Source organism: Mesitornis unicolor, unplaced genomic scaffold, assembly GCF_000695765.1.
Source record: "Mesitornis unicolor isolate BGI_N332 unplaced genomic scaffold, ASM69576v1 scaffold2806, whole genome shotgun sequence".
Taxonomy (NCBI): Eukaryota; Metazoa; Chordata; class Aves; order Mesitornithiformes; family Mesitornithidae; genus Mesitornis; species Mesitornis unicolor.
In genome coordinates, this window is record NW_010192799.1 from 90,131 (window position 1) to 101,660 (window position 11,530).

At 37.6% G+C, this 11,530-nt stretch overlaps 1 protein-coding gene across 1 annotated transcript in view; it reads right to left on the minus strand.

Annotated features, from left to right (window-relative positions):
- UVRAG (UV radiation resistance associated) overlaps positions 1 to 10,045 on the minus strand; it is a gene marked incomplete at its 5' end in the record, with an annotated part of 53,934 nt that extends 43,889 nt beyond the window's left edge. The window contains 6 exons of the mRNA XM_010187213.1: positions 3,037 to 3,202; positions 5,123 to 5,183; positions 5,757 to 5,844; positions 6,457 to 6,541; positions 7,566 to 7,692; positions 9,940 to 10,045. Of these exons, the coding sequence (XP_010185515.1) occupies positions 3,037 to 3,202; positions 5,123 to 5,183; positions 5,757 to 5,844; positions 6,457 to 6,541; positions 7,566 to 7,692; positions 9,940 to 10,045 (633 nt within the window). The remainder of the gene's footprint in view (positions 1 to 3,036; positions 3,203 to 5,122; positions 5,184 to 5,756; positions 5,845 to 6,456; positions 6,542 to 7,565; positions 7,693 to 9,939) is intronic.
- Between the last annotated feature and the right edge of the window lie 1,485 nt (positions 10,046 to 11,530).

Consider the following 11,530-nt stretch of genomic DNA (forward strand, 5'->3'; position numbering starts at 1 on the left):
ATGTGATGAAGTGCTAGGCTTCAATTTCACAAAAAACAGTGCCAAGGAATTTAGGTAGTTTATTCAGCAAGCATGTCTGTTTGTCACTGAAGAGAGGAACGTGTTACTGTCTTAAGTAGCTTAAATTTGGGAGTTACATATCCATCACTTTCTTTGAAACCTTTCAGACTCCAGAACTTTTGAGGAATGGTACTCCTTCTTCCAACATATTTGACAGACTCTGGAGATGGACCGTTGAAGAAGTGCTTTAATGAGATATTCAGTTAAAATTATATTCTTGCCTTAGCTTTGTGGTTCAGAAAGTAATAAAAGTAGATTTATAGAAGAAAACTTACAGCTTTTTAGTAGTACCAAGAAGATTTTATGTAATACAAGAAGGGAACAGTCACTGAATATATTATAAACACTAATATCTCTACAATCACAAAGCTGATCATATATTGTATGTCACTGGCTGGTATGCTATACATCATTCTACCTTTAGCAACGTGGCCAGACAAGTGCTAAGTTCTCACCACAGCCTCATACTTCTTCTAATGTTTAAGTTCCAACATAACAGGAATTACAGCAGATAAAATTGAATACTTCTACAAGAATCTTGAGATGTAAGTGACCTGGATCATCCAAGTAAACAGATCTGAAGCTGATAAAATATTTCCCAAATGTAACTCACATTCTGAAAGCTCTCAAAATATTTAACCAGCTTATTATAAGGGCTTTAAAAAGGTGGTAAAGAAACTTGAGTGAAGTGACACATTTATACAGTATGACATCAAAAACAAACATGTACTTATGAAATTGCTTTCAAGTGAAAACATTAGCTATTCCCCCAATGCACAGTTTTTAGAAACTCTTAATAGGAAGTTCAGGGCAACCCTGCAGTCCAGGAAAAAAGCTACAAAGCCAAGTAAAATGTTTAACCTATTCAATAATCACAATGCTATGTGTTGTAGTAAAGACTGAGTACCAGGAAAACCTCACTGTAATTACTCAACAGTTTATACTGGAGTTTGAAACACTGCTAAAGGACAGGTCACTGAAATAAAGAAATTTAATAATGCCTGTTAATTGCTATGTTCAATTCAGTTAGGAGCAGGTGAGAAACACGAGCTATTAGTTTGGAAAGAAAACTGCAAGTTAAGACATTTGAGGTTTTCTATAGCAACAGAAGTCCTTCGAGAGTTGCTAGGATTGACTCTCCAATAGCTAGGAAGAGAAGATCTCAGGCAGGAGTTAATCCTGAAAAAATCTTGCAGAACACAGGTAAATGGCCCAACAGGGATTCATATACTTAGCTAAACTTTCTCCTTTTCAGAAATAAAGTTGTTGTGAAATAAAGTATTAAGTCATGAGGTTTGGAAGGCTGTAGCCTGAAGGACTAAATCTTCCAATCTGTCTCAGACAACAGGAAATTGGTTTAATCTTTATACACCCACACACGGGTAGCTCTACTTCTCATAGATTTGTTTTCCAGATATAAATGTTCCAGTTTGCTACCCTTCTGAAAGTGATGTACAGGAAGGAGTATGATCACATGCTCAGAGAACTAATCTGGAGCAAACCAGATTAATGTTCTATTAAGTTACCCAGGAAGCGTTTGAACAAGTAATTAAAATGGCATCAAAATTAATTTGCAAGACATAATTACACTACTCATATTTTATTGTGTCAAAACAGGAAGACCTCAGTGAGTTTAACTCTTATGGCAAGTTACCTTTGCTGTCCTGCCAGAAGTCGCTGAGCTTCTGTCGAGTTTTAAGGGCAGCTTCATAGAGAAATCAGACACTTCCAAGAATCCCTAATCATGTCAACTATGCACAATAAGACTCTTCCATCTTGATTTGGACCATTAGGAATTAGTGTTAAAATATCATACTTTGCTTATCTATTTCCAAAAAGAGAAAGTTTGGGGGTTTTTTTAGGGGGTTGGGTTTTTTTGGTTTGGTTTTGTATGGAGGGAGCGTGTTGGTTTTTTCATTGTTGTTGTGGTTTGGTTTGGTTTTCTGTGATTTTTTTTTTTTGTTCCTTTTCTCCCTTTTCAAACACGGCACATGGAAAAACAAAATTACTGGTGCTGTAAGCCTGCCTTTGCAGCAGCAAATGATCAGAGCAGAGCAGCTGGCTGCCCACAGCAGGTCAGTGTCACATTCCTTTGAGTTCTGTGGTTGCAGGCTACAAAGTGAAGCTTAACCAATAATTGCCACTATTTTCGTATTAGAGCACACAAGTGCAAAGACGGTGGGAAAATAAGTGAGGTGACAAAATGCAGGAGAAGGGAGTCAGAGAATGAATTTAAGGACAGCAAGACAGTTTCCCATTAGCACAACAATAACAATAGTGTAGCTACTTGTTGAAAGACCATGATTACAGAATAAATATAAGAAGTCTTCATTGAATATTAAGTTGATTTATAGTAGATAACAGTTTACAGTGCTCTTTTTCAATTTATTAAAATCCTCTGCGTTAAAGAAAGCTATTTATTTTCTCATGTTTATGAGCCACTACTCCAGTACAGGCAGTAACTCCTCAGTGAAGTCACACTTTCTATCTGTGCTTTATTCCCATCATGAGTAGCAAAATACAAAAGGCAAGGGATCCAAACAGCAGCCAAAACTTACTTATAAGACATACTATTTAAGTTTTTCTATCATTATTAGAAGCCTAATCAATGGTATATGCCTGCCAACAGACCAAGAATGACTGGACTAGGTACCCTGTTAGATCACAGAATTCCAACATTAGACTCAAGCTCAACTCAACTGAACCAATTGTCCCACAGCCACTGAAAGCAGGAACAAATAACGTCCAACTCTGTGTCACTTCGAAGAATCACAGAATGGTTTGGGTTGGAAGAGACTTTACATATCATCCAAGTCCAACCCCCCTGCCATGGGCAGGGACATCATCTACTAGACCAGGTTGCTCAAAAGCCCCATCCAACCTGACCTCGACTACCCAAGACTGTTCAAGGGGTGGAGGGGGTGGGAGGGTTGTTGTTTTGAAGAAACTACGTAAGCATGTTTATGACATACTCACTCTCGCTCTTTCTCCGTCAGTTTGTCATTGATATTATCTTTGATTGTAGACCGGGAGCCCTTGTGAATTATAGGATACCTGAGTGGCACTTGCAAGAAGAATGAAATCATTGAAACCAAGTGAGCGGTGTAGCCCAGGGCAACAGCAATGCTTCCATCATCTTTTGCTGTCAATAACAAAAAGTTTTCATTATTTAATCAATTCGATCTCATTGGAGGCTCAGAACAAGTTCATCGTTATTGCTTAGAGAATGATACAATTAATGAAGCTATCAGAAGTTATAGCTTAAGAATAGGTGCAAGTCTGAAACAAAGTTAGATTGCTTTACAATTATTTGCAGTTCATTGTATTTGCTTCTCTCATTAAAGGGCAATGTAAAACGAGCGATGCCATGTTCTCCTTTCAATTTTACACTTTCAAAGTAAAAAGTTACTGTTCTCAACATTCATCTGGGTGAGGGAGGGTAAAGAAGAGATGGGAAAAGTGAAACAAAATTCCCTAGACAAAATTCAAGTCTTAAGCGTTCTGCATTTCTCTGGATGCAGCTGACATGTATGACCGGGGTCAGGGAAAAGCTGCATTCCTCCACAACCTTACTAATGCAACATCAGTTGGAAAGGCACGGACCCCAGGGTATGAACTCTGTTCTCTGCCAATAACTGGAAGAACATAGGTTAATTCATTGTTTTAAAGTATCATTTTTAATTTGACACTTAAGGTTTCAACCTTAAAGCTTCACGTGTCAGGCACAGAGACAGGGTTTGTGATTCAGATTACATCCTTTAGCCATGTAAGGGTTTTTCATTTGCTTTCTCTGTTTTTCTTCTTTGTAAGTGAACACACCAATACAGAGTCCTCCCATTTACGAGCCTGCAAAAACTATTCAACATTTGCAGCAAAACTGGCTTTTAGGGAATAATTTTTTTTTATGCTTCAGATGCTTGATTTTTTAAAAAAAGTATTATCTACCAAGAGTCTGAAATAAGATACATATCAGACAGCTTGCTTTCAAATTTAACTGCATATTTCAAGTTGAATGCTTAGTACTTCTTCCTCATAATACAATATTTCTAGAGGCTTTGATAAAGAATTAGTAATTCTATTGTAAGGAATTAATACCTGTAAACTGAAAATGGAACAAAAGATGCACGCCACTGATTTCTCAAGAATTAACAAACTGAGTACATTACCACATTCAGTGCAACCAGGAAAACAAAGCAATAGACTGATTTTTGTCATACTGACAATTTGATTTGTTTTGAAGTTTATTCCTCCATTATTCTAGCATCCAGTATACCAGTTGTTAGCACAAGTTAGTATCTATGGGATGGGTTTAAAGAGTTAGGCAACTGATTGAGGCTTTTGCCCAAGAAACCACGTGCCTTGCAGGGTGAGGAAGTACTGAGAGTGAGAAATTCTCAAGTGGATTTTAATGAAGTTTAAATTCATGCATTCATCTACAAATGTTTGACATTTGCTTCTGCAGCAGGATGACTGTAGACAGTTAAAGTAGAAGCTGACTTGTAAAATACTCCACACTGACAGGCAGCTTTAAAGTCTTCCTTATGCAAGTTATTTATTTTGCAAGTTCACTGGCAACTACAGTAAACTGAACAGATTTGTGCACATTGCCCCATCAAGATTTATGGGCTGAAAGTAGCCACAATGGAATTTTAGGTCAGACCCAAATATTTTCCAGAATCACTAAGTCTGGAAGGCAGCTCTGTAAATTGCAGAGTCCTAGCCCTACTCAGAGTGGAGTCAGCTACAGCAGGTTGCCCAGGACTGCGTCCAGTCGGGGTTTGAGCATCCCCAAGGACATAGACTCCACAGCCTCTCTGGGTAACCACCTGTTCCAACGCTTCAGTATTGAGTCTTAGAAGATAGAGGAACTTTGTCAAGCATCAACAGTAACTTCCTCTGTACTAGCTAGGAAATATGGATAAATAATGCAGAATGTTTTCTTCTAGTCTAGACCCTTCCAGTCAGAAATTTGGATGCTAAGCCATTGCTATCAGTTTACTTAATTTTATGAAGTTTAGAAGCAACATCAACTGTAACAACTAAATTAAGAATATCCAGCTACCTTGAAAGTCTTCAGAATTAGGAAGCTTGACTCCACAAACAAAGTAATCCTTCTGATCATTCTGTAAGTTTAAAATAAAAAATGGAAAATGAGAATGGAACAATAACATCCAGGAAACAGAAACCTGCACAAAATCCAATGACAACAAAGCATTTTTGTAAAGAAAAAAAATAAATCTAAAGATTCAGTGAAATCCAGAGTGACTTTGACATAGTGTTTTAGTCCACATTTCATATAATTCAGAAATAAATACAGGGTTTTTTAAAGAAGAAAGAGCTTCAACTTAGTTCATTATATAAAAGGTTTTAAAGCTCAAATATTTTATATCTGTTTATGTGCACTCTATTAAAAGTTCATGTAGCCTAATGTCAAGGTTATTTCATATAACTGTAAACAAAATAGAAAGTATCCATTAAATTGCAGCTACAGCTATTTTACTTTTATAGTGGAGACAATTTAAGAGATGCTGGCATAAGTTCTTTCCCTGTGAGGTTTGCATTTAAAGGACCAAGTCCAAGAAAAAGCTGGAAAAAACAGCATGAGCGAAGCGCAAATTTCATGGTATTTGCTTAAAGTGTAGTAAATAGGAAGTTCATTTCACATCAAGCAGATTTTTAGAACATTAAAAACATACCAGATCTATAGGGTAGATATAAGATAGCTCCGACAGCAATTGCTTGCATCGAATAGTCTGCTGGGCATTTATCTTCAAAAACAGTTCTCTTTACGGAAAGAGATTCCAAAACCATTAATTTCATCAACAGCTTTAAGTAGAGGCATCAAGCCCTTGTATCACTTCTGCATCTTCTTAAGTATTGACTACCCTCCCTCAAAAAGCTAGGTAATTCCAGAAAGATAACTACAGAAGACAAAGCTAACTTTTCCTTTTCAGTTGTACCTCATATTATAGGCGTAAGTTTACTATGACAATTATTCAAAGCTGTGTTAACGCCAAATCGGACTTCAAACTCCAATTGTAGTCTGCATGTGCAAACCAAACATCAGTTTTCTTCTCTTGTAGACTTGCCACCGTTAATTATCACTTTAGGTATCCACAAATTGTAGCAGAGATATCTTAACAGAAGTTTTGGGGAGACATTAGGAAGAATTTGGTGCCACGAGTCCCACTTCAAAGGGGCTACTCTCAAGTCACAGACTCATAGAACGGTTTGGGTTGGAAAGGACCTTAAAGCTCATCCAGTCCAACCCCTGCCATGGGCAGGGACACCTCCCACCAGCCCAGGCTGCTCAAAGCCCCATCCCTGAACACTTCCGGGGAGGGGGTAAAGTCTGTATTTCCTTTCCAATTGCAGAAAAAGCATAGGTCCCTTTACCTCTTAGCAGTGCATTCCTTTCTTAATTCATGCAGGGATTCATTATGGTCTTGAAGTTTCTGGTGTTCAGTCTCAAATGCATTTTCTAAAGAACATAAAGAATCAGGAAAAAATAATATTTATTATTTTCTTAGTTATCTGAAGTTTTCAAAGTAGATATCAACACAAATGTTGGCAATAATCCTTCATTTACTCTTAGATTCCCATTTTCCACGTTACACTGTCAAACTGGGAAATGACGGTGCTGAAGGAACACCAGTCTCCATGCATTTTATAGACCATTAACCAGCCAAATACAACCAACAAAGTCTCATTCCCTCTTAACATCTGATCCCCCCCATATCCACAGCAGTAGAGTAATTCAGTTAGGGGATCTCAATACTTGCATAGCAAGAGCTAAATAAATAACAAAAACCTCATTTTTCGTAGTGTAAAACTATTTTAGAATCAACTAGGCATTAAAAAAAAAGTGTCCTGCAACAAGATCAGAAATCTGTGTATCTTGGTCTCTGATGAGCTCCAAAAAGACAGTGATGTAGCACTTCACTATAGAGCACTTTCCCAGTAAAACAAAATGCCAAGACAATTAAGCATTTCGCCTTTCACATATGTAATAAGCTATTAAGAGGGATTTTTGTCTTCTAACACTTTAAATAAGATCCTAATAACAGGTACAGTAACATCCCTCTGACATTATGATGTGTCTGCATCAAGCCACTGTTTACTGCATTACAGTACAGCTCTTCTGATTTTCTCATACAATTCCAGTTAAGCACAGATTTTAAGATTTCTGTAGAGAGGTGTCATATTAAGAAGTCATTTAGCAACAGAATACCAGAATCTGCTGTCCAGAATTCAGTATAACACGGATGGTAAAGAGATTCTATCTGGCTGCAAACTTCAGGTTAAGAAAAACACAAGCATGTTAGAGCCAGAACAGAAAAAACCAAACCAAACCAAAAAATAAATAAAAAAACAACCACCCCAAAAACAACTAAACCAAAATAGCAACTTCATTTTGGTCACCATGATCATAAGCTAGTCTACTTCTCTTCGGATCAGAGGACTATGAATATCTGCAATGGAAGCAGTAACTTTTCTCCACTTACCTCTGTCAAGCAGAGTATTTTTTTCCTTATGCAACAAGGCTACTTCTTGACCAAGGGCCTTCTTCTGCCTCTCCAGTTCATTACGTAGCACCAGGATCTTCAACTGTAAACATTCACTCTCCTTTTTCTATTGGAAGACAAAAAGATTAAAAAAAAAATATATTTTTTTCTGCACACAAGCAGTTCCATAAAAGAAGTGATAGGAGGGAAGTGAAAAATAGGATAACACTAGTGTCTGCCAGACTAAAGGCTGAGATCTTTGATTACCACAGGCAATAGTTACCAAAGACCCTAATCATTTTGCTGGCTTGGAAGGAAAGAAATCCATCTGTGTCCTACAGCGCTTGTTACTCCTGTGCTCAGCAGTGCAACTTGGTTCAGGGCAGAAATTAAGAGAGGAAGGAAAGATGGGAGGAAGTTTCTGCAGGACAGGCACATCAAAACTAACAGGAGAGCACTAGCAGCACAATGAGCGTTCGTTCCTTGGCAAAGGGTTCAGCAAGAAGAGGAAAGATGAGCAATGAGGACTCTATACTGAACTGAGGCAGGGAGCTGGAAAAGGGTTGGAAATATCTGAGTTGCATTACTCCCAGCTTCAGTTTGATTGGGGGGGGGGGGAAGGATGCAAAAGGAAAGAACATATTCTGGAGGAGCAGACTACATCATTACAATTATATTTGAAGGACCCCTTCTTTAAAAGTTTCAGGATTTGACCTGTACCTACTCCAAATCTACTCTTGTATTTTAAAATAACCTGTTTTTTCCTTCAATGCACTGTCTCCACTAAGAAATCATGCTGCCACGTGCACAGTGAAGCAGAATTTTCCATTACAAATAGATTTTGTTTTGTTTTAAGGAAGGAATATCTGCCACGTTTAATAGATATTTGTTGAGAATAACTGAAGACAGATTCAAAAGGGAAAAGTTTTATCTCTTCAGTCCAATCACACCACTGAGAGAGTTCAAATTCTCAAAGGGCAGTTAGACATGTTTGCCAGCAGCTTTTGTGTAAGTACTACCAGACACTGTCACTTTGGGTAACCTGGCCAGCTTTCACATTTTCAAGCGGTTAATGGAGATAATGTTACTTCAACAATAGCTGCCTGAAAAAAAAGAGTTATCTTGTTAAACTCTTCCTTCCACTTCATATTTGCTTCAATTACACATTTATGTTCAGCCTTCAAGACTGCAGCAGGAAACATGACTCAGTATTAAGGAATGAAATTATAGTTCATACATTTATGAAGTGGAACAGAAGCCCAACAAGAGTTTCCACTATTAAACAAAAGGAGAAGAAAAATAGGTAATTATTTCCTTGTACCATAGACCATGGTTGCTTCCTTATACCATAGACTATGGTCGCCAAGAAGTTGCATCACCTGTACAATCACTGTAATTTTTGGTTTTAGCATTCTTCATACGGTTTTGCTCACACACACTTAAAAGAAAAAGCCTTTTCAAGGAACAAGGATATCCATAACCAAGAAAAAGAAAAGGGTTACAATATTTTAATAGCGAAGATACCAGGAGAAGGCAAAGAAGTTCAGGGTTGGAGTCACTCACAGGAGACGTTATATTGTCCATTAAGGGAGTTGACTTCTTTGCTGCTTTGTCTGCAATGCAACCCTGTAATCAAAGTGCGTAAAGAAACTCCCATTCTTCCACTTTGTCAAACCCTTAAATCAGTTTGACATTTTTGGCAATTAGAACTGAGTACTCTTAACCCAGAATCTACCTTACAGCAATGAAGTAACTTCACATCACAAGTTTGCCCTTTCCTATACAAGGCACCAAGTGCACATCAATATAAGGAAATCACCATGAGCCACTCTGTTCTCTCTGGGCAGAAAGTAGAACCTAGAGTTAGTACACTTCTTTTGGAGAGGGGAAGAGGACAAGCAAAACAAACTGTCAAAAGCTATTGCCAAATTTAATACAATTTCTGCTTAAAATGAATGTGTCACTTGAGTGACAGCTTTTGCATGAATTCTATTCACCCAAAGCCAGAAAGGTGCAAGAAAATACAGTCAGCAGACTCACCTCACTCTAAATCTACCCCGGTTCCTGTCAAGACTTATCTAAATCATCAGAAGTTTATTTTTCTTGATAAACCTCTTTCACACACTGCACAATGCTTACACTTTTATAGTATAAAATCAATTATACAAAATAAAGGTAAAAATAGGATAAGCATTCCATCAATCCAAGTAACACAGACAAATCTAAAATCATTAAATTACACTTCTCAGATGAGTACCCATTTGAAATGCAAGGTTTAAATAAATATTTCAAGTTTAAGTGTTAAAAAAGCAAGCCAAGACATCTGCCAGGTGCTTCAGCAAGCCCACAGAAAGGTTTTAAACTATGATCTTACCAGTTCGTTGCTTGTAGAGGTACATCTCAGCTTTTCTTCAATCTCCCTTCCTATCTTCTGAACAGTTACCTGAGTCTGTTTAATTGCACACTGAGCTCTGTGAAGCCTGTAAGGAGAAAAGAAGTTACAGCTGTATTAAAGGTTCTCCACACATCACCTAATGATGAATGCACCAGCCACCTCAAAAACCAGCAGCAGTAATATGAATTCAGATTGTCAGCTTCTATTTTGAAATAAAAAAATCGAAAGAGGAATCATAACTTACAGAGTTTAGAAATGAGTACCCACAGCAAAACAGCAACTTCCTAAATTCAGTCAACTGCCAGATGTCCTTTTTATTTGTTAAATTCAATAGATGCTGATAAGGCAATGCTCTAGGTGAGAGATAATTGTAGGGATCTCACGTATCAAGTTATAGCACAGTTAATGTCAAGACAAGGATACACATGACAGTTACCATGAGCATTGTTAACATGGGCCAGTTTTTAAAAAGTGCAAGTATCCTTCAGATACACACAGCAACCCAGGTCAAGAGCATGAACTAGCTTTAGGTACCCAAAAATATGCTATGGGTCCTTCTGTAACTAAAACATTCTTAATTGAATCAAGTTCAAAATAAGGAAAATAAGATGGTGTGTTTGATAATTCACCCTGGCTTCAAGGTGGAGTGGGAAAAATTATTACTTGCCATATTTACTGAGGAAAAAAAAACACAGAGGAAAGCAGTGGGGGGAAAAGGGTTTAGGAGAAGCATTAACAAGAAAGAAATTCATAGAAAGAATTAACATGGAGTGGAAATTAACTTATTTAATACAAAAAGTAAGATTTGGTTTGAAGACTGTCTTTTAAGGCATGCAAAACCAAGCTTACTTTTCCCATTCACAGTTTCACTACTAAGGACTTCTCGTTTTGTAAGGACATTCTACAGACAGCCTTGCTGCTGGGATAAGCACTTCACTCAACTAAGATCTAGTTGCAAAATGGTCAGATAACCTACTACATAAAATTAGCATTTTGCCAGGTAAACATAACCAAGAGACCAGGCCTGTTTCAATGCATGCTTTAACGACCGTCTCCACTTTGACAAAATTAAGCATTCTATAAAGAGGCAGAGATTTTTTATTTTACTAAAGTAAGGCTTCGAGTCTGCTGTGAGCCAAGGACCAAAGCATTAGAGCATATAGAAGAGGCTGCTCAGCCCCTTCTCCTTTCACATTCTCTAATCTCTTCCAGATTTATAAGCAATTCAGGCATTGCTATTTAAAGTTTTTGGCTAATAGTTTTTAACGGTCTGGATGCAGCTAGACCAAGACAACCGGGCTATGTGCTTCAGGTATGAGTAACCACAGAGCATTACTCCTCCTCGCACCATCTCCCCTCAACATCCCATCTCAACAGAACCCACCGTATATTAGTTTATTCAGCATGAGGACAGCACCTAAACCACCTAAACCCAAACAAATAAATACACAGAGAGATTATACATGAACAAGCAGTGCCAGTAATACTAAAAAAGATCATTATAATTTAGGACTTTCACATGTTTAACATTCTAAGCGACTACATTTCACAGAATCACAGAATCGCTCGG